Source organism: Alnus glutinosa, chromosome 7, assembly GCF_958979055.1.
Source record: "Alnus glutinosa chromosome 7, dhAlnGlut1.1, whole genome shotgun sequence".
Classification (NCBI taxonomy): domain Eukaryota; kingdom Viridiplantae; phylum Streptophyta; class Magnoliopsida; order Fagales; family Betulaceae; genus Alnus; species Alnus glutinosa.
Window position 1 is genome coordinate 1,898,878 of NC_084892.1, and position 23,360 is coordinate 1,922,237.

General features: G+C 34.9%; 3 protein-coding genes and 1 non-coding gene across 4 annotated transcripts; 3 read left to right on the forward strand and 1 right to left on the reverse strand.

Annotated features, from left to right (window-relative positions):
* The first annotated feature begins 1,226 nt into the window (after positions 1–1,226).
* Positions 1,227–4,216, forward strand: LOC133872852 (pentatricopeptide repeat-containing protein At5g12100, mitochondrial). The gene has a single exon (XM_062310472.1). The coding sequence runs from the start codon at positions 1,282–1,284 to the stop codon at positions 3,748–3,750; it is 2,469 nt and encodes an 822-aa protein (XP_062166456.1). The 5' UTR covers positions 1,227–1,281; the 3' UTR covers positions 3,751–4,216.
* A 24-nt stretch (positions 4,217–4,240) lies between these two features.
* On the reverse strand, positions 4,241–6,078 carry LOC133872854 (peroxiredoxin-2E, chloroplastic). The gene is made up of 2 exons (XM_062310474.1): positions 5,270–6,078; positions 4,241–4,572 (listed from the first exon to the last, which is right to left on the reverse strand). Exon 1 carries the CDS (start codon positions 5,968–5,970, stop codon positions 5,275–5,277), a length of 696 nt encoding a protein of 231 aa, XP_062166458.1. The 5' UTR covers positions 5,971–6,078; the 3' UTR covers positions 4,241–4,572; positions 5,270–5,274.
* Positions 6,079–14,099: 8,021 nt separating this feature from the next.
* LOC133874269 (uncharacterized) lies at positions 14,100–16,112 on the forward strand. The gene has a single exon (XM_062312150.1). The coding sequence runs from the start codon at positions 14,149–14,151 to the stop codon at positions 15,841–15,843; it is 1,695 nt and encodes a 564-aa protein (XP_062168134.1). The 5' UTR covers positions 14,100–14,148; the 3' UTR covers positions 15,844–16,112.
* A 2,638-nt stretch (positions 16,113–18,750) lies between these two features.
* On the forward strand, positions 18,751–18,866 carry LOC133874401 (U5 spliceosomal RNA). Its single transcript, XR_009901265.1, has one exon. It is a non-coding gene; the product is annotated as a U5 spliceosomal RNA (small nuclear RNA).
* Positions 18,867–23,360: the final 4,494 nt, after the last annotated feature.

Below are 23,360 nucleotides of genomic sequence, written 5' to 3' on the forward strand. Positions count from 1 at the left end.
TCTCTCTCTCTCTCTCTCAAGTATTATTTGATAGGGCAGTGCAGGAGAGTAAAACGGTGAATAGTGAATACTAAGCGGGAAAGCCCCAAAAAAACAGAGAAGGAAAACAATAAAATGGCTTATTCAATTAATTATTGCGTTGGATTTCACTTATTCAATTTCAGGATTAATTTAAGCCCACATATGGGAGGAAATTCACCATTTTTTATGAGCTTAAACTTTTAAAATAAATGGTAATTTAACAAGATAAAGAAGTAAGTAGTTCATAACCAGTATCTTCTCTTCTTTTCTTTTCTAGCTGTTCATGTCCAAGTTCACTTTTCCATATATCACCACAGCAAATTAATCTTTCAGATAAAATAGATTGAAACCAGAAAGGTAAAGCCAAGAGTTACAATAGCTTCACACAGTCTACAACAATTTTATATCAACATCTCCCTTAGCCATTCACCATTGGTCCCATTAACCAGTCCCAATTTTGCGTGTGTGGAATCAGAATTTGGATCTCCAGCAAAGTCTAGTATGAGAAAGAATCCATGTGGATTAGTGCGGGTATAGCACTCCAACGAATTCTGTCAAAATTTCAAATGAAAGTTTGGGATATATAAAGTGATTTATCATTTTTGCTTAAAACCAAAAGTTTTAAGTCACTTTTTTTAACTTTAGGAAGTTGATTGCAAATCGATGCAATTTGTTAAATTATCACTTATCTCAAAAGCTTAAGCTGATAAGAAGATATACATTTAATCATTTAATCAATACTTTAACACTCTTCATCACGTGTGGACTCAAACTCCCTTTTAATAGGTGAGGCCTCATACGTAAAATATGTAATTAAAATTAGAGGTAAATGAAGAAGACAAGATTCGAACTCAAGAGCTCTGCTCAATGCAATCAAAATGACTAATTTTACAAATTTTTTTCTCAAAGTTACAGAAACATAACAATGACTAGAGTTGTGATAGAGGGGAGACCTTTAACCGGCCCCCTCTCCTCCCTTTAATAATAAAAAATGCAATTGTATTGAAAAAGACAAAACAATGAATAGTAAAAGTACACTTTTTTGAATAAATTTGCATTTTCTATTGTAAAGGAGAGGAGGGAGCCGGTTAAAGGTCCTCCCTCTATCACAACCCACAATGACTAAATTGGGCTTCGTGAAATTTTATGGTCCGCTCTACCTTAACATGAAAAGCCCATTAAAGCCGCTCACGGCTCACCTTAAGCCCTTGGCTTTGAAAGGGTTTATGATCAAACGGAACAGAAACTCGAAAGCCTCAAATGGCAAGGCACGTCCATCGTCTTCCCAGGTTCCTCCTCACTGCCCAAACCGATGTCCAAAACCCCATCTCATTCCCTCTCTCCCACTCCCTCTGCTCAGCCTCTGCCCCTGAAAACCCAACCGAAACCACCCTGACAGAGATTCAGAACCCTTCTACCAACGTTGAAGACCAGCAGCGCCATGAGCAAGTCCGGAAGCTCCGAGTCCTTCTCCAACAGGGCCGTACGGAGAGTGCCCAGAGGCTCAGCAAGTCCCTTGTTCTCTCCAAAGCTCCTTTCTCTTCGCCCTCGGAGCTTTTCACTCTCTTCGCTGTCTCTGCGCCCTCCATGATGCGCACTTTCTCCGACATGCTCTTGGCGGTTTGCTCGGAGTCCAGAATGACAACCGAAGCCATGGAGTTGTACAGATTGATGAAGAGAGACGGTAGGTTTCCTTCTTTGGCTTCTTTCAATGTGTTGCTTGAATCATTGGTGGCTTCGAAACAGTTTCAGATAGCTTTGGAATTGGTTTCGGATGTTCTGGGGTCGGGTATCCGACTTGATAGGTTTGCCTTTGGGAAGGCGGTTCTTGCGGCGGTGAAGTTGGGGGATTTGAATAGGGCATTTGAGTTGCTGGATATCATGAAGAAGAGCAGTGTGAGTCCTAATGTGTTTGTTTACAATGTGGTGCTGGGTGGATTGTGTAAAGAGAAGAGAATGAGGGATGCGGAGAAGGTGTTTGATGAAATGCTGAAGAGGAAGTTAGTGCCAAGTTTGGTTACGTATAATACGATGATTGATGGGTATTGTAAGGTGGGGGAATTGGAGGGTGCTTTTGGTTTTAGAGACAGGATGAAGGTGGAGAATGTGGAGCCAAGTCTTGTTACATTCAATTCTTTACTTAGTGGGCTTTGTCGGGCACGGAGAATGGATGATTCAAAGAGGATGTTAGAAGAAATGGAAGCCTGTGGATTTGTGCCTGATGGGTTTACTTACAGTATACTTTTTGATGGGCATTCGAGATGTGGTAATGGTGAGGCTTCATTGGCTTTGTTTGAAGAAGCAGTTGGGAAAGGGGTAAGGTTTAATAAGTATACATGTAGCATTTTGTTGAATGGGTTGTGCAAAGAAGGGAAGATGGAAAAGGCAGAGGAGATTCTGAAGAAGCTAATGGAGAGAGGACTTGTTCCGGATGAGGTAATGTATAACACAATTATCAATGGATATTGTCGGAGGGGCGATTTGAACAGATCCATTTCGATTCTTGAACAAATGGAAAGTCATGGGTTGAGGCTCAACTGCATCACTTTCAATACTTTGATCAGCAAGTTTTGTGAGATGAGAGAGATGGATAAGGCGGAGGTGTGGGTAAAGAAGATGGCAGAGAAGGGAGTTTCCCCGAGTGTTGAGACATTTAACACCCTTATTGATGGCTATGGACGGAAGCGCTTGTTCGACAGGTGTTTCCAGATTCTCGAAGAAATGGAAAATAAAGGGATAAAGCCAAATGTTGTAAGCTATGGTTCTCTCATACATTGTTTATGCAACGATGGTAAGCTTCTTGAAGCTGAAATTAACCTCAGGGATATGGTAGGAAGAGGGGTTTTGCCAAATGCACAAATATATAATATGCTCATTGATGGTAGTTGTACAGCGGGGAAACTGAAAGATGCCTTTAAGTTTTTCGATGAGATGATGAAAAATGGTATAAGGGCAACACTTGTAACCTACAATGCTCTTATTGATGGGCTGTGCAAAAAGGGAAGGGTGATAGAAGCTGAAAATTTGGTTTCCGAGATCACAAGTAGTGGTTATAATCCTGATGTGATCACATACAACTCCCTAATGTCAGGGTATTCTAATATAAAAAACATACAGAAATGTCTCAGCTTGTATGAACATATGAAGAAGTTGGGTATCAAACCTACTTTAAATTCATATCATCCTCTAATTAGTGCAGGCGGTGAGGAAGATATTGTGCTTGTGGACAATTTGGTCTATGAAATGTCACAGATGGGTTTGGTCCCCGACAGGTTGGTATATAATGCACTCATTCACTTTTATGCAAAACATGGCGACGTTCAAAAGGCGTTTGCCTTGCAGCGTGATATGATAGACCAGGGCATTCATGCTGACAAGATGACCTATAATAGCTTGATTCTGGGGCACTTCAGAGAAGGAAAGTTGTCAGGGGTAAAGGATCTTGTTAATGATATGGAGGCTAAAGGATTGGCCCCTAAAGCTGATACGTATAACATACTTGTTAAAGGGTTTTGCGAACAAAAGGATTTCAGTGGGGCATATGTTTGGTTTAGAGAAATGGCCGACAACGGTTTCCTACTAACTGCCTCTACATGCAATGAGCTGACCTCTGGCCTTCAACAGGAGGGGAGGTTGCAAGAGGCCCAGATCGTCTGCTCGGAAATGAAGGTTAAACTAAAAGATTATTGGAACACCAACGAGGATCTTTCTGCCGTTGCCAAAATGTAAAGGGGAGATTTTTGACGTGGTTAAGCTCTCAGCACAACGATTTATCAATAAAGAGAGACGTATATTGTATTATAGCTTCGATTTGTACACTCTTCTGCCTTATTACTTCTTTGTTGGTATTGAAACACGGTGAAGAGTGTGGCTGATCTTAGAAAGGATGATAGATAAGGTGGTAAAGAAGCAAATATTTGGCAGGCTGAGCCGAGCAATGGCGTGCACACTGTTCTGAGGATTTGTTAGGAGTTATTCCTTGTGAACAAGCTTCTAGCTTGAAACATTTGATATCCAACCAGGGCCACAGGTATTCTACTTGTATAGAAATTTCAAGCAATTTCATAAGTTTTATGATTACGTTTTAGATTACAAAATCTGTAGCACTGTTACCACTGTACTGTTGGCCGCCGTAACAAATTATGCGGCATCCGATCATTAGCAGATATTCTACTTGTTTCATATCTCTTATTCACCTTGATGCTAGCAGATACTCAAATACCATGTTAATTCATTATTTATTCAAAAACTTAACCTAATTAAAAAACAATTCATTTAATTAATAAATTCTAGCATTGACAAACACTAATTGGCTATCCTTAGCTGCCGTGGGCAGTAAAATTATGTAGCTCGCATGGTCGAAGAGTGTTCCAAGAATTGCTTTCGGGTTGCATTACACTATTGGGCACTTGATTTGTAGCTTGCATGGTTGAACAGCGTTCCAAGAATTGGTTTGCGTTGTACTGTTGTTTGAAACAGAGCACAAAGGGTACTCTCTCCTGTTAAGGATGTCCTCCATTCTCAAACATTTCAGTCAATTCCTGCTGCCCACTTCATGGACAAGGTGGGCAATTCATGTTCGCAGGTTAGATTTAAATTATGTTTAGATATCTATATAAAATTATATAAATTAACTCTAATACAGCTAATTTAATTAAATAGATCAAACATTTTTAACTTTAAATTACTAATTTTGTATTGAATTTGTGTTAAATTTGCAAATTCCATCAAAGTTGTCAATTCAAAATGTCGTATGTCGAGTTCATATCGTATTGAGACATGAACATAAGACTATATAGATTAACTTTAATCAAACCATTTTAATTAGGCGGGTCAAATGCTTTAACCTTAACTCGCTAATTTTGTAAGGAATCTGTGTAATTTGTTTTAGGTTTAATATTGACTGCCATAATAAATCTTAGTTAAAATAAAGTTCATCCAGCTTCTATATGAATTTATTTGATCGAATGAATAGGCAAAATATCAAACATCAAATGACATGTTTTAGATTCATGGCATTTTAATTTCCTCCAACTAATCTGGAGAAAATTTTATCCACACACTAATCCTACTGGTTAAATAAATATAACGTAAAAATCATTACAAAACCCAACATTTTCAAAATTTCCAACAATTATTAAATCATATACTCAGGTCCCATAAAATTTGATTAACAAAACCAGTTCATCCACTGAACCAACGAAGAACAAGGAACTCCAAAAACGAAAAGAAAGGGTTACAAGCTCACCAAATTCAAAGAGCTTTGAGTATATCCTCAGCCCCACTGAACGTAAACGCACCGCCCTCCTCCAAATTCAAGACCTTGACGATCCCATCTTCCGCCAAGAGCGCGTACCTTCGGGATCTCACGCCCAACCCCACGGGCTTGTCGCTCAGATCGAGCTCGCACCCGATGGCCCTGGTGAAGTCACCGTTCCCATCGGACAACAAGAGCACCTCGTCGTTGATGTTGAGGTTCTCCTTCCAGGCTTTCATGACGAAGGCGTCGTTGACCGAAATGCAAGCGATGGTGTCGACCCCTTTGGCCTTGAGCTCCTTGGACTTGTCTACGAAGCCCGGGAGGTGCTTCTGGGAGCAGGTGGGAGTGAAGGCGCCGGGGACGGCGAAGAGGATGGCCTTCTTGTTCTTGGTGAGGTCGGAGATGGTGGTGGTCTGGAGCTCGCCGGCGGTGTCGAAGTAGGAGAGCGTGGTGTCTGGGAGCTTGTCGCCGACGGCTATGGCGGCGGAGATTGTGGATTTGGGTGTGGTGGTGGTGGAGAGTTTGAGGGGTTTTGGGTGGCTGTTGTGGAGTTTGAGGGGGAGAGACGTGAAGTAGGGTTTAGAGGAGAGGGTTTTGGCCGTTGGGAAGAGAGAGGCTGAGGTTCTGGCGGAGAGAGAGAGGGAGGTGGTGGAGGAGAGGAGTCTGGAGATGGAGAGCGAGGCTGCCATTGCTCTGTGTGCGTGTGTTTGACGGAGAATGAGAGAACCTGTAGTCCTGTACCGTGTGTATTTGGGTTATTTTGGTTTGGGCGGAGGAAGCAATGAGGGGCTGAGATGCCTCCCGAGATTTGGGTGTGATTTTTTAGGGTACTCTTTTGTCTGGGCCTTTTGGGTTCTGGTAATGGTAATAATATAAAATAAAAGTTTATTTATAATACTAATTATAATAAGAAAAGATATTAGACAATAATCTTATTTTTCTTGAAGAAACTAGAAAGTTTTTAAGCTATATAATTTTATTTTATTTTTTTTAAGAAAACCTGAATATCATTGACCATCAAAGAGAACCTTTCTCAACAAGTACAAAAGGTCGAATTGAGGGAGGACAGTCATCCACCCAAACCTAATCTAAAAAATGGTTTAAAGCCAACTTGGCTATATTATGAGTAGTTTTATTTGCTTCTCTACTAACATGCCTAACTTCATAATACTAGAGACTTGACATTATGAGTCGAATGTCCTCGAGCAGCTGGCCATACTTGCTCCAGCATGGGGTATCCTTACACACAGCATTCACAACAGTTAATAAATCACCTTTGAAGACCATCCTCCGAAAGCCCATCTCACTGCATAGATTTATCACTCTCCATAATGCCACAGCCTATACTACTATTGGAGCAATGACATAAGGGACTACCTTAACCATAGTAGCCAACACTTCACCCTACTCATCTTTTATAAATTAACTATCGTGAAACTCTTACAACATTAGACTTGAAATCAATAGCTTAGTGATATCATAAGTTCAAGACTTCTAGTGATATAAACAAAAATCATTCTCAAAATTTGTTTTAGAAACAAGGGTTTCTGTTAGTTGCACAACAAGAAACATCGGTATAACTCATGCACATGCATAGGTCCTACTAATATCTTGTTGTGTAAATATTGTGCATCTTTTATATTGTGCAAAAATTATTTTTCCTTTGTTAAAGTGTTTTGAGGTATTTTTTTGTTTTTAATATTTTTATTTTGAGAATAGAAAATGAAAGACAGGAAATAAAAGTTTTAATAAACCAAGCCAAAAGATTTATCAATTAAAGGGAGGTGAAACCAATAAACAAAAATTGATTTTTCATCGATCAGAGTCTTGCTCTTTATATAATAAAAGCTCCGAGTTAGAAGAGAGAAATTGTCGCGAGTGAAAAAAACATACGTAGTTTGTGGTCCATGTCCTTAGAGCCCTTGGCGCCTTAAAATGCGTTGATCTGTCACCTACTCTCCATGGCCCAGAGAGACCAAGTTTTTGTTTCGGCTGTGTGTTCCTCACACAAGCAATTTTGCAGAAGTAGATATTATAAGTATGCCAAGATTCCAAGGAATATGATTCATGAGGACCCGGATCTCTTATATTTAGGGGATAGAGATCTGATCTTTAGCAACTTTTGTTGTTTGGATGGTTAGTAATTCGGATAGCAAATGTGATAAAGTTTTTATGAGCTCATTTGTTTGAACAAATCTCGAGCAATCATCCTACTCGTTAAGACATGCAGGCTCCATAAATACTTTTGAATCTACAATTACGTATTTCGGCCAATTCTCCTACTCTCATTAATTGGGCAAGGAATGGGAGGGGGCCTAGCAAGACTCATATGCACGGGTAGGAGTTTTTTGTCTGTGCAGAGGGTTTATTGTTCGAACAATAAGTTATTCGTGCGGGCAAGGAGTGCTATTTTAAGCAATTTTTCTACCCTCCTCTTTGGACAATGGATTGCAAAACATCTCCACCACCCTGATTGTGCAACTAAGAGCATTCGATTCATAGCTATAGCTGTTAGTCATTGCTTAGAAAAGGTTAGACTTACTTATTTAAGTTAATATTTTAACATTCACTCTCACGTGTAGAGTCATAATTCAAACTCATCTATTTCAACATCGTGTTAATTAAATTATGGCTTGTAAAAAAAACTTCAGCTAATAAGGAATATTGGACTTCAAGGGTAGGCAACTAACTTTCCTAACAGCGATGCCATTAGGTCTAATTTCATTTCAACAAAGTTATTATCGTTATTATCACTAATACTAATTATTTTAAGCTCTTCTCTCAACGTCTATGAAGGTTAGAACGAAAGAATCATGTTACTAGCATGCTACCTACCAATACGAATTGCAATTTTGTCCGAGATAAAGTTTTTTTCTTTTTCTTTTTTAATTGAATAGGAAAAAAATTTCTAACTTACTCTAAATTATTATTATTATTTTAAAGTAGTTGAGCAAACTTCATAAAAAGGCAAATTAAGCACAGTACTATTAAATTAACTAGCATGTGATTCTAATATGTATTTTAAAAAATTTGAAAATTACATACTCTTAAAATACATCTAAGGTTAATAGAGTAGATTGAAAGAGGGAAATATATCATTTTGAAACAACTAATTTGCATAGAAATAGCGTTCTCTTTTCTTCCTTAAATTCACTCTTATCTAATTCCATAGCACAAATTTAATAAAACAATTTGAAAGCATTCCAGATATATTACCCTTCAATAAACATGATTTAGATAGAAAAATCCGATTAACGGTTTTTCTAGTCACTTAAAAAAAATTGTGGTAATATTTTAGTCAGCTTAAAATCAACATATTGGCTAAGTAGATAAAATTTCTTGCTTTCACATTGATGAAGGGTCATATCAGCTTTTTTAGTCAGTTAAGCATTGTTACAAAACTTAGGGATAATTTAGGTTTGTAGAGGGAGCCTAGGCCTTTAAAGTCATTAAAGCTAAGGGACCTTACACCTCTTAACACAAGTTTTGATTTGTCTTAATAATTCTTGCCACTTTATTACAAAATCCATGCTTAAATAGAACTACAATTGACTTATAATTAGGTTTGTAAACCTATTCTATTTTGGACTAGGAGAAGTGAGTTCCCATATAAGGAAGCATCCTACAAACTCCAATTAGGACTAAGACTCTTACAAAGGAAATAAAAGATACTAACTTACATGAAAAGAAATAAACTTGCATGAAAAGAAATAACATGAAAATACCATTGATGTTTCTCTCAATATCTTGAGATAGTTGGGCAGAAAATATTAATAAATCTAGGGTCCTAAGAAGCATCTCCAGCAAAACCAACTATTTTAGCTATTCAAAATACACATTTTTCTATTTTAACTATTAACTTTTCAATAGAAACTCCAACATATTAAATATTCCTCTATGCTTTTTTTAAAATATTATTTTTCAATGTTTTAAGAAATAAAGATAAAAGTAAAGATATAGAAAGCACATAATCCGATGGCTCTTTCTCAACAAGAGAAACAATATTTTATTCTTATAGTATGCTACAGTGAATAGCAACATTTTGCTATTCACTGTAGTAAAAAATATATTCTTACATCTTCTAAATCTAATCTGTTGGACATGAAAATTTGATAATATTAACTAAAAATAAGGGGTTTACCTAATCTATTGAAAATGCTCTAAGCTGCATCTACTAATTAGAAGAAGAAGAAAAAGAAAACTGCATATACAAAGTACATACGACTGTACAAACTTTTTGTTTGTTATTTTTTGAGCTAAATTATCATTTGAGAAACAATATGCTAAGAATGAATAAAGTAAAAACATACATTCATTTTATTTTATAGCCTAAATTTTGTTTTGTAATATCTAATGATGTTTATGTAGTGTTGCATCAAGTAATTATGCTATACCTCACTCAAAATGTAATATGTACCATGCCATATCCAACGGTGCCAGATTCATCCATCCTAACTCGCTTATAGTTTAGACCAATCTATACCATTGCAAAATTATCATCACTCTTTTGAGGTCATAGCAAACGTTTTGGAGGGTCTATCTTCGCAAGTGTTGAAGGGTATTAAGGATAGGATTTTCAAGGAATCATAATTCCTAAAGTGGATTTTTTACTTCAACCATGAATTGGGCTTATGATCCAGAGCAACAAACATGGCCCAAATCCAACATATGCCGGAGTGGTATAGCTAGTTAACAGCCCCACCGACCAATGTCTTCGTATATATATATTTTTAGGGAAATTGTTTAGAACCCTAAAAAAATGTCATACATTATACTTTTATTTCATTTTGCTAATGTGATAGTGTCAATCAGTTATTGTATATTTAAAAAAAATAAAAATAAAAAAAAAATCTAAGACCTATCATATTAACAAGATGAGATAAAAATATGGTGTATGAGATTATTCAAACCCAAAATAATTTCCACACAACAAAAATGTAGGAGTAATTACCTTTTCCCCCCATGAACTACTAAAAAATGCGCGATGCCTCTATGAACTACCAACTCGACCAAAATAGAGCATTCAACTACCAAAGACAACCATTTACCCCCTTCTGTCAGTCAAATGGGTTAAAACAAACCGTCAACGGGTCACGTGACCGTCATATGCCGTTTTACCCTCATTTTCTTCCTCTTTTCCCCCCATAAATTACCACCATCTTCCTCTTTTTTCCCCATGAACTACAGCCATCTTCCAACATGCCCCCATGTAAAACGGCACATGACCCGTTGACTGTTTTTTTTAACCCCTCTAACTAACGAAAGAGGGAAAAATTGTTGTCTTTGGTAGTTAAATGATCTATTTTGGTCAAATTGGTAGTTCATGGGGGCATTGCGCATTTTTTGGTAGGTCATTGGGGAAAAAAGGTAATTACCCAAAAAAATGTAAGATTTAGTCATTTGCAGGAATAGATCTCCAAAAGGGGGCTCTCAGGTCCCCCTATCAAGTGGTGGATTCTGGTGTGTTTCCTCTGCATCCACCACTTGTGCGATTTTTTATTTTACAAAAATATTCAAATATAAATTAATTATTTTTAAAAAAGGAAAAACAGAAATAAATATAACATATAAGCTTTGACGTAATAATCATTGCATGCCACTTCTTCCTATTGGTTAACATGTAAAAGTAGAGATGTGGTTAAAATTGTTAAATTATCATTTATCCTAAAAACTTAAATTATAAGAAGAGTTAAATTTAATTATTTAATCAATACATCAACACTCTCCCTCATGTGTGGGCTTAAACTTCATTTTAATAGGTAAGGCCTAACTCTTGGAATATTTAATTGAAATGAGAGGTAAATGACAGAGTCAAGGTTCGAACTCAAGACATTTGGCTCTAATACCATGTTAAATTACCACTTATCCTAAAAACTTAAACTAATAGGAAAATATAAATTTAATCATTTAATCAATACTTTAACACTCTCCCTCAAGTATGGGTTTAAATTTCATTTTAATAGGTGAGGCCCAACACGTGAAATATTTAATTAAAATGAGAGGTAAATGAAAGAGATAAGGTTCGAACTCAGAACCTTTGCTCTGATACTATGTTAAATTACTATTTGTTCCAAAAACTTAAGCTAATATGAAAAGTTGGATTTAATCACTTAATAAACACTTTAACAAAAATTTGGACACAAAAGTTGATGAACAGGTCTAATTGGCAAACATACAAATAATCCTTATTTGGCCAAAAACATTTTCATTTTCTTTATTTTTTTTTAAGGAGAAATGTTAGGAATACCAAATCTTTTACCAATAAATGGATACCAAGATGATGTAGAGCTTATCCATCGAAGAATATCAAAACAATTAATAAAAATAAATGCTACAATTTTCAATGAATAAGCTCCACATAGTACCCATCTTTTGATAAAAGATTTTGTACTTCTAACGTTTCTCTTTAAATGTACTAGTATACCGTGTTCATTGCTTGATGCATGAAGCCTTGAAGAGAAGGAAAAGAATAAATAAACAAAGGGGAAGAGAGGAAAGAAAAGAATCCACAATGACTTTTGGCTTGGGGCTTTAAGCCTTGAAGAGAAGAAAGGAATAAATAAACATAGAGCAAAAGGGAAAAAAGAAATGAATAGAAGAAAATTAAATCGACAAAGGGATGGTGCTTGGTGCTTGAAGCCTTGATTAGAGAAGAGAAGAATAAATAAACAGTGGGAGAGAAAGTCGGGGGGGGGAAGAAGAAAAGAATCCAGGATTGCGACTTGGTAGTTAATCTTTGAAGTTGAAGAGAGGAAAAGAATAAATAAACAAAGGAAGAGAGAAAGAGCGGGGGGAGGGGGGGAAGAAGAAAAGAATCCACAAAGTGATCGACAAAGGGTTGCAAGATATAAATAGAGAACAAGTGATGTGGACCAATTGACACAAAATACAGGAAAAAGATAGATAGACTCATTCGAGGGAATTGTGACCTCTACTTTGAGAGAACATGATCTCCTAAACACAGTAAACTGTATTATGGCCCCATTTGAAATCCTTCTTCCCCTCCTCTCCCCTTCCCTTCACTTTTTCTAAAAAATATCAATTTCAAAACATTCTTACTTTTTTTACTTTTTATATCACATCAACACTTTTTTTATTACTTTTTAAATAAAAAACTCACTACAATACAAATTTTTCTCACTTTTTCATATAAATTATTTCAACTTTATAACACATCAATCCTATTTTTCAATCATTAAAAAAAATTTCAAAGGAAAGGGAAAGGGAAAGGGGATTTCAAACGGGGCTTATACCAAACAATATTCAACTCATGCATCTTCTTCATTAATAATTTTCTTTAAATAAAGAAGCAATACTGATTGATACGAAAATAATTAGTAATAAAAATATGATTCTTAAACAATTTAACTGACCGACTAGGATTAAGACGGACTCTATCAACTCTAGACTAGGACTCTAACTCTACTAAGAATAATTGAAATCAAACTCCTTATCGAAGATTATTAGATATTAGACACTTACAAAAATACTAAATAATACGATCACATCAATTAGTTTGAAACAGAGAAACAAACAAAACACATAAAGAAATTTATACACAGAGAGACACACACCGAGAGAAATCTTGAAGGAGATGGAGAGCAGAGATTTAATCCACAAGCATCCATTGAGCTTTATATCATTTAGAAAGAGGAAAATATAGAGTGGATTGAAAGAGGACAATATATCATTTTTAGAAATTTGAAAATTACACTCTTAAAATAGATCGAAGTTTAATAGAGTGGATTGAAAGAGAAAAATATATCATTAACTAATTTGCATAGAAATAACATTCTCTTTTCTTCCTTAAATTCACTCTTTATCTAATTCCATAACACGAATTTAATAAAACAGTTTGAAAGCATTCAAGATATATTACCCTTCAATAAACATGATTTAGAAAAATCCAATTAACGGTTTTTCTAGTCACTTAAAAAAAATAAAAATAAAAATAAAAAATTGCGGTAATATTTTCGTCAGCTTAAAATCAATACATTGGTAAAGTAGGTAACATTTCTTGCCTTCACGCATATCAATAGAGGGAGGGTCATATTAGCTTTTCTAGTCAATTATGCATTTCCAGCTATATTAGCTATTTTAGCTATTCAAATGTAATTTAATTATTATTTTTTAAAAAATAAAAAAAAAATAAAAAATAAATATAACTTATAAGCTTTAACGTAATAATCATTGCATGCCACTTCTTCCTATTGGTTAACATGTAAAAGTAGACCTTTGGTTAAAATTTGGACACAGAAGTTGATGAACAGGCCTAATTGGCAAACAGACAAATCATAAATCCTTATTTGGCCAAAATCATTTTCATTTTCCTTTTTTTAAAGCGATCCAATGACTGTGTTGTATGTACTGGTGTACCGTGTTCGTTGCTTGATGCATGAAGCCTCGAAGAGAAGGAAAAGAATCCACAATGGCTTCTGGCTTGGTGCTTTAAGCCTTGAAGAGAATAAAGGAATAAATAAACCTAGAGAGAAAGGGAAAAATAAATGAAAAGAAAAAAATTTCGACAAAGGGATGGGGCTTGGTGCTTGAAGCCTTGATTAGAGAGGAAAAGAATAAATAGTGGGAGAGAAAATGGGGGGAGGAAGAAGAAAAGAATCCAGGGTTGTGGCTTGGTAGTACTTAATTGAAGCCTTTGAAGTTGAAGAGTATAGAGGAAAAAAGAATAAATAAACAGAGGAAGAAAGAGAGAGAGAGCGGGGGGAAGAAGAAAAGAATCCACAAAGTGATCGACAAATTGAAGGGTTGCGAGATATAAATAGAGAACAAGTCTGAAACAGAGAAACAAACAAAACCCATAAAGAAATTTATACATAAAGAGAGAGAGACTGAGAGAAATCTTGAAGGAGATGGAGAGCAGAGATTTAATCCACGAGCATCCATTGAGCTTTATAGAAGATCTGAAAGTTGATGGAGAGAAGGAAGTTGTTTGTGGGGTATGCGAGGAACCACCATCGGGTCTCGGGTACAAATGCTCCGAGTGCGACTTCCTCTGCCACAAATCATGCTTCGAGCTACCTGAGATGATACAGCATCCCTTGCACCCAAACCACACCCTTCGTATCCGATACCCATGGGAAGATTCTTTGTACTGTGCTGCTTGCGGAAAACGTTGCAAAAGGTGCCTCTTATACCGGTGTGATCACAGGTATGCTTGCAAATTCAGCCTTGACACTAAATGTGCTTCTCGCTGGCGAGTAAATAAGGATGATTGTCACCAGCACGCGTACGTTCCCATCTTAAAACAGATTCAGTTCACTTGCGAAGCCTGTGGCGAGGAAGGCAAGGACGTCTTATGCCTATATTGTACCATATGTCAACTCTTGATTCACACCAAATGTGCTTCAATTCCACGCACCATCAGTATCTTAAGTCATCGTCACCCCCTCACGCTCACCTATTCTGTTCATCAAGTCAAGGAGCATGCCAACATATTATGTAGACTCTGCCATAGGGAGGTAAATATAACGTATGCAATTTATTATTGTCAAAAATGTGGTTACGCTGCCCACTTGAGTTGTGCAAGAGATAATGAGTGGGACAAGGACGTCGACATGAATGCTATCATTAGTGAGTCGGCGCTCATTGGATCCATTGGCCATATAACTGGCTTATTAAAGGATATCAATCGAGCAAAAAACGAAAGAGGTCTGCCCCGAGAGATCAAACATTTTAGTCATGATCAACACGACTTAATCCTAAATTATGAGGAGGTCAAGGATGATAAACTTTGTGATGGGTGTATGCAATTGATCTCGCCTCCGTTTTACAGTTGTGCACGATGCCAATTCTTTCTCCATAATATATGTGCTAAACTACCCACAAACTCTACACACTTGAGTCTCCCATTTACTTTTACCCTCTCCTCACAGGCACCTTTCTCTGATGCCGCGTTCAAATGTTGTTTTTGTCAGCAACATCGCCATGGATTCGTCTACATGTTTAGAGACCTTGAGAACACGATCATCGACATTCAATGTTTTGCAATTCAAGAAACCCTTGAGCATGAGGGTCACCAACACCCACTTTTCTTTGCTGCAACTTCCATACAAAAATGCAAATTTTGTGAGGAAGAAGGTATTTTTGTATGCTCTCCTTGCAATTTGGCCGTGGGTCTTAGATGTGCAACTCTTCCACTTGAAGCTAGCCATAAGTATGATGAACATCCCCTCAAACTCACCTACACTACCGAAGACAAATTTGGAGAATACTATTGTCTAATTTGTGAAAAAGAAAGAGACCCAAACTTCTGGTTTTATTACTGTACAGAATGCGATTTTCCTTCTCATCCTCAATGTGCTCTTGGTAAGTATCCATACATCAAGTTTGGTAAAACTTACAAAGATGAACATCATCAACACCCTTTCACTATTGTCCAAAAGACAGAGTACTCCCCTCCATGTGATGTATGTGGCGACTATTTCGATGAGGTGGGCCTAAAATGTACTCAATGTAAATTGACCGTTCATCCAAGGTTTGGTTTTCCCAAAAAATATTGTTTGGAAAACCTAGATAATATAAATTTGGAATTTGGGGCAGAGTGATACGTGGCAAGCAACATGCACGCATAAAAGGGAGGGGATGAGGAAGTAAATGATTGGGTATCTGCAGCAACAAGCGTCGTGCAACAAGGAACTTTCAAGAGGAAGAGGATTACCCTCATTAGTACCTTCTTTTTCTTCTTTCTTTTTTTCTTTTTTTATGAATAACTGTCATCAGTATCTTGTTATTTTTATCTGTTATCTTCATTAACAATTGTTAAGTGTCAACAGTGGGTTAATTCTCTATGAGTGTAGCTACATTCTTATCATAATATTGCTTTGTAAGTCTATATAGTCCGATTGGATTGATGAATAAAATGTATCAAAAGTAATTATCTCAAGTACTCTTGTAACATAAAGTAATTAACCTCCTCAATGATGATTAGAGAAAGTTAGACAGATCTCTCGTCATAGTTCACTGTATTAGTATTATTTATTTCAACACATCTTGATTAATATATTAGGATGTTTGTCCAGAATTTCAGCTTTTAAAGACACCCATAAACATCAAAATCTTGAGTTTTCTCCATTATGCTCTTCTTATAAAATCCCAAGGCCCAGAAGTAAGAGCAAATTAAGCTCTAGTGAGCTAGAGAAACGTAGCCAGAGGCCCAGAGCTGTGGTCCATGGCCTTGTAAGGGTCATGTCTCAGTTTCTCATGGCCTTAAAATGCGTTGGTCAGTCACGTAAGGATTTTATATTTATAACATTATATATATATATATAATGAATTATTTAAATTTTATTTTATGAAAAAATCAAATTTAGTCATTATGAGTTTCTTGCGAATTCACTGTAATCCCTTAGTTTTCAATTTTTACAATTAAATCATTAGGTTTTCCTTTAGTTTCAAACAAATTCTTATATCGAGACTTACCGTCCAATTAATTAATAATATGCCACGTTAGATCAATTAATCAATTAATGTCATGTCATGTGCCTCTAGTTTGACACACTATATGTCAATTGTATAGCATGTGGCACATTACTTTAAATTAAAAATATAACAAATATACCATAATAAAGATTTTTGTACATGACATGTTAAACGACAGCCTCATAACATTAATTAATTGATTAGTCTAAGTTAACATACCGTTAATTAATTGAATGATAAATTGATGGGTGAACCTATTTGAAACCAAATGAAAGCTTAATTACCTAATTGTTAAAATTGAAAAATCTAAGAACTACATTAAAATTGCATAAAAATCTAAGGATTTAATTTGATTTTCCTTTTGTTTTATGATTTTTTTTCCTCAAACCTAGACAATTACATTATTGACTCGTATTTACAAGCCTATTTTAAAAATACATTATTAATTATTTGAGTTTTACTTGTTTTATTTGTTAAATAAACTAAGGTGAACAAATTTTTTTTTTTTTTTGAGAGGGAACCCGAACTGTTTATGAATAATTTGATTTGTTTATAGTCCTAATTAATTGATGTTGGAAGATCACTCTACAATAATCATTATTCATCCAAAAATTTGATTAATTAGAGGTGTAAACCGTACTATATTAGCGGACAATATCTTTACTCCGCATCTACATCTGCACTTTGGGCATGTGGAGGGAAGATTTTAGTAACCATCCTCCCATCTAGGGTGGGTATTTTTTTTGTACTAACTGTCAGTGACTTTTATTATGCATTTTGGGCTTTTTGGTTTTTAACTATAGACTTAAGTTATATGGTCTTTTTAGATGCATGGGCTTAAACCAATTATTGAACTAAATACATTTGTGAATTGTAATATGAAAATACAAATTGAATTATAAACACTGCGCAATACAAGTATTTATAAAATTGAATTCGATCTAATCTAGAAAAAAAAAATACTTCTATTTATAAACTTTGAAAAATACAAGTAAATTGAAAAATACTGCAAAATACAATTGAGTTGAATTATGTTTTCTACAAAATAAAAATGAATTAACTTCAATTGCATTGATATAATGTTCACATCTTGATATTGGACACACAACGTTAATTTGGTATTTTAATGGCATTTCAAACCACCATGCCAAATTAGCCAATATTAAATATATTCAGCACACAAAAATATAAGTCCAATATTCAGCACACGTAGTGCATGCAACACACACACAACATAATGCACTACATATTACATTGTGTAGTGAGAGATAGAGCCGAAAGGTAGAGATTGAGAATGTGAGAGCTAGACAGAGGGGGTTGAATGGGAGTTGTGGCTGCAGAGTGAGAGGGGATAAAGAAAATGAGGTGTAAGGGTTTTGTTTTCTACTATTTTCCTATACAAAATAATGTTCATTTTCTACTCATATCCTGTTATATGCCCGCATATGTGAGAATAGAAATATGGTCTCCGCTATTCAGGATAAGGGGCTGAAAATCCACCTATAACTCATGTGGACGGACGAATAACAAATGGGGGTGATTTTTAACCACCTACTGTTGGAGTGTACAAATGAAATGGTTATAACCGCTTTAAAACCGCTAACCGTTTATATCCGTATAACTGCTTTCAAAAAGCAGTTATAGGATTTAGAAAAAGCGGTTTATATATAGATATATAAACATTAAAGAGACTTATATTATCACTCATACATCAATGAAAATGAAAGTGATTTCATATGGAGTTCGTTGGGTATCAACCCTGGACATCTTCAACTGTTTCAAATCACCCTTATTATCTAAACAAAATATAGAAAAGGAAATGATATGAGATTATGAGCCATCTCTTTCTTGTTTTTGGGCTTGGTCTTGGTTTCGGGCTTGTGGGCTTCACTCAAGTTATTCCGTGTAATTGAATCAACTCACGTGCTCTCTCTTTTCAGTTTTCATTACTAAGTCCCACACTGAAAGAAGCAATAGAAACCCCACAATACAACCTATATAAAAAGGAAGCTAGTTGCTCTTGCAAATCACGCAGCCGCGCGGTGAGCACAAAGCGAACTATTCTTTCGCCTTTTACTAAAGAATACCGTGTGCGCGCCGCAAATAGCGGCATACGCCTATTTTTGGAGGGTTTCTTCCTTTGAGAAGTGCCTCATAAATCAGTCTAAATTTATCTTTGTTGATTGTGGGGGGTTTTTTGTTTCTATTAAGCACAAAAAATCTTAATATTGGAAGGAAAACTAAGCAGTTTTAGCTGATAACCATCTGTTAATGTTTTAGACAGCTTAAAACAAAATGCATTTTCTAAGGCAAGAGACATCGTCTCTTGCTTCCATTCCGATCAATAAAGGGAGGAGCATATTAAGCTTTTTTAATAATTGAAGTTGGGAAAGATGTTTAAAATTATATTTTTATCTTATAAATATCTTATTATGTGGATGTGGTATTCTCAATCAACTTGTGAATCAAATCATTTATTTAAAAAAAATAATAATAATAAATTAATCTAATAGTTGGTTGAGCTACCACTGACTATTTTTGTGTTATTACGTGTGGCTATATTATTATTGGGAAACCAATATCTTATAAATGAATAAAGTAAGGTAGTTTTGTTAGGTAACTTTTACTAAAATAATTTACAAACTGACCTTACAGTTAATGTGGTATTTACCACGCCAGTCACTTGACAATTAAATTTGATTGTAAATGGTGTGATAATTAGTAAGTATCATGTAAATTGTCACATGTCAAATTATAAAAAATTATAGTACCCCAAACTTTTTTAAAGTAAAATATACATCAATTTGATTTTGCTAATAGTCCTAATTAAAACAGTTCTTATTTTGTAACATTTCTTGTGATGACTTATTATAAAGTGTAGGCAACAACATGGCTACTTAAATATTGATTAGTTTAAGTGAATTATGCAATTGACTTCTTGGTGTACAATATTTCTTTGATGTTAACGTTCAAACTGCAGAGTGCATAATGGACGTCCATGCGCAGGATCCCAACGTCACGCCCAGCGTCATCTATTTGTTTATTTATCATGATTGTCAAATGGAAAACATAATCAAAATGTGACGTGATATTCTTGGGTAAGAGTACGTGATTCTCAAATACGTATAGAAGAATATATATATATATATATTGGCTAAGAGTACGTGATTCTCATATGTATTTTGAGAAATATATATTAAAGAATATATATATATATATATATATATATATATATATATATATATTTTAATGAAATATATAAGTAATTCATTAATTAAAAATTACGGGAGTATAAAGCTTTTACATCACGAAATATAAAGTTTTGCAAAATCATAGCCACATGCTATGAGGCTATATAGTTATGAGTACAAATAAAATTTTTACAATAAAAAAGTGTTATTTATGACTTTCATCTTCTGCTAACCTATGTACAAAAATAGTTAAAGAGCAGATTTGCTCTAAGCAAACTAGATCTAAGACAAAGGTAGCAAACTATCCTAAAAATTTATTTAAACCGACCGTAAGAGATAAACTCTCACACCAAACTATTCAGGCTGTGAGAGATAACCCCTCACAGTGCTCACACTTGATTAACTTTCATCTCATAGATCGCCCATGAGAGCAGATCCAAAGAGAAGAAAACTATTATTCAAAGCAAAGATACAACTAGCAAACAGCAACAGCGGCCAGAGATGAGATAAACGGCACAACATGAAGATAGATGGACTGATGCATAACAGAGATGCCAAAATTGCTGATCTTGTCAGAGAACACCTACACGTACGCAAAAGAAAAAACCATAATGGAAAGGAGATGGTAGGAATGGGGAGTAGAAATGAAAAAAGAGACGATGAGAGTGGTAAATGAAATGTCCAACCAGTTTGTGTACAGATCGAGTCACTCGATCCAATGCTTATGTTAACATTGGTTAGAGATTATAAAGAGCTTAAGGAATTAGCGGAAAAATAGTATTTGACCAAAATGGTGTGTACTTTGAAGGTGGGCTTCCTCACTTCTCTTTATAGAGTGTTTTCTTGTACTTGGTTGGTTAGGGAGGGTGATCCAACTTGATTTGCTCCCCCCGTTACGCGAATGTTTCTTTGCCCCCAAGAAGGAAAATGCTAGAAATACTTATAGTGCATAACAAGTGTACTATTCCAAAGCACTTGGAGTGAGACCTAATGTAGTGCATGGATCACACACATTAAGTCACACCACAATGTGCTTTGGGGTAGTGAACTTGTTGTACACTATGAGTGCATAGATCATTCTCCAAAGGCGTTAGGGGTCCCAAGTATAGCATAGGTCCAAATATCCTACATGCTTGTGGTGCTTGTGCACTTGTCCATCTGGACTTGGCTGATCGATTTCAATCGGTCCATAGGACTCATTCATAAAGGGCCTATTATGGCTAACTTTGGATTGTGGATGCTAGTTTCTTGGGAGTTATTCTTGGGTACACCACATATAAAAGTCAAATGTAAATGTACGTGAGAAACGAGTATCACATATTCTAAAAATAAAGAGAAATGATATTCGTACATTACTTGTATCCACCATTTAATTCGTGAGACCTAATATGAGTCCCATAAATTTAATGATAAATTTTTTTAAAAAAAAGAAAAAATTTATCTTATATCAACGACAATTGCCAATTTGAAGAGTAACCCAATCTATCGGAGATCACACTCATACAGCAAGTAGACTCATCAAAACTGCCAATATTTAGAATTGACTCCATTGGAGAGGATGAACCGATTTTTAATAAATTCAAAAATCTACAGATAATGACATGTACATTAATTATTTATTATATTTTTGTGAAGTAAGAAGCTCTGTGCCTGTGGTCCAGAATGACTCAGGCCTAATTAAGTCCTGACCCACCAAATGTGACGTTGGTAAACAAATTGTATTTGCTCTGAAAAAAAGAAAAAAAGACGTTTATAAACAAATTTAATTGGTAGCTGCAGACATTGCAGTCATCAGAAGCGTGACGTTGATAAGATAAACAATTGAGATCTGCAAAATGTTTCAGTCATGACACTCAACCTGCCTCGAGAGACAAGAGGCGCTGAACATGCATCCCCAACTAAAAGCCAATAAATAAGTTGAAAAAACACATTTTTAGACAGAAATTTTCTGTAAATTAAATTTCAACCCTGTATGTAAAATTAGCACGTATTCTTTGAATATGTAACAACCACGTGCCTTTTAATAGTTTTTACATATATGCTAAATAAAAAATAGTATGCTTTTCACGTGCTAAAATACACATATAAATTTAATAGACCGATCGAGTTGAATGAAACTTCTTCGATTCAGTTTGAATGAAATTTGTGTTTAATAATTTTACTTTGCCAAAGACAATAGACAAAAGGAAAGAGCTTTATAGAAATTTTACTTTAAATTTTTATATTGAAAAATGTTAAACCTACAACTCTTTCATAATTGAATAATGTTATTTAATAGACTGATATAATATTGTTATACAATTAGGATAGCGTTGCAGTAAAAATCAGTCATTTGATTAACACTTTTAAAATAGAATAAAAAATTAAGGGTTGATTTTCGCAACCATGTCATTCCATGCATTTGTATAAAAGTTGTGTAACAGTCTACTAAATAATATTACTCTTTTCAATTTGTTGACACGTGTCAACAAGTTGTAAAGAGGTATGATACATTTACAACTTCTGTACAGCTCTAACCAATTTTTTTTTGTCAAACTAACTATTAAATCTATTTTCCTACATGTGAGTCATACGTATCTAATAGTTTATTTTTTTAAAAAAAAAAAAAAAAATTTGTTGGAGTTGTACAAAAATTATAAACGTATCATATCTTAACTGTAAAATATTTATAGACGAGTTAACTCTAACATAAAGTTATTAGTAAAATATTTCATGCTCTATAAGAGAAATGATCCCTACACTCATTTCTCACAACAGCCCCACAACAAACTAATGAGGCTGGTAATATTTTATTGATTTACCAGCCACGTCAGCTTGTTGTGGGGTTATTATGAGAAATGAGTGTAGGGATCATTTCTCAAATAGACCACGCATCTACGTACCTAATGTTTATTGATTTGCAATTTAATGTGTTTTTTTATGAGTAAATTAAGGCATCTTTTTGAATACGTACACATTAGTAATTGAAATTAGACATTTTTTTATGATATAATATAATGTAGTAGATCGAATTTCGACATCAGTAAATACAATTGATGGTTATTTTTAACTTTTGGAGTACTTTAAGCTAATTAACCAAGTATCACTAAAAAGTCATCCAAATATTAATAATTGATAAAAAGTCACATTCTGTTGAGTGCATGCATAAAATACTAAATGTAAAAATTTCAAAAAAAATCCCAAAATATTATTAAATAAACTCATTATTAGTTGATTCAATTGTTAAAACATATTGATATTATAATAGAGATTTTTGGCTCAATTTTTGATTGAAGAAGACTTGGGAATATTTTAAAGGGATGAAGATAATTAATTATTCATCCTTTATGTAATGGAATCCGTGCAAGACAATTGACTTCCCATATAAACAATAAATAATCTAATTGACTCTTCTTTCTCCCTCCTTATTCCACCGCCAAACATTTTTTTTTTCTTTTTTCCTTTTAATTTTT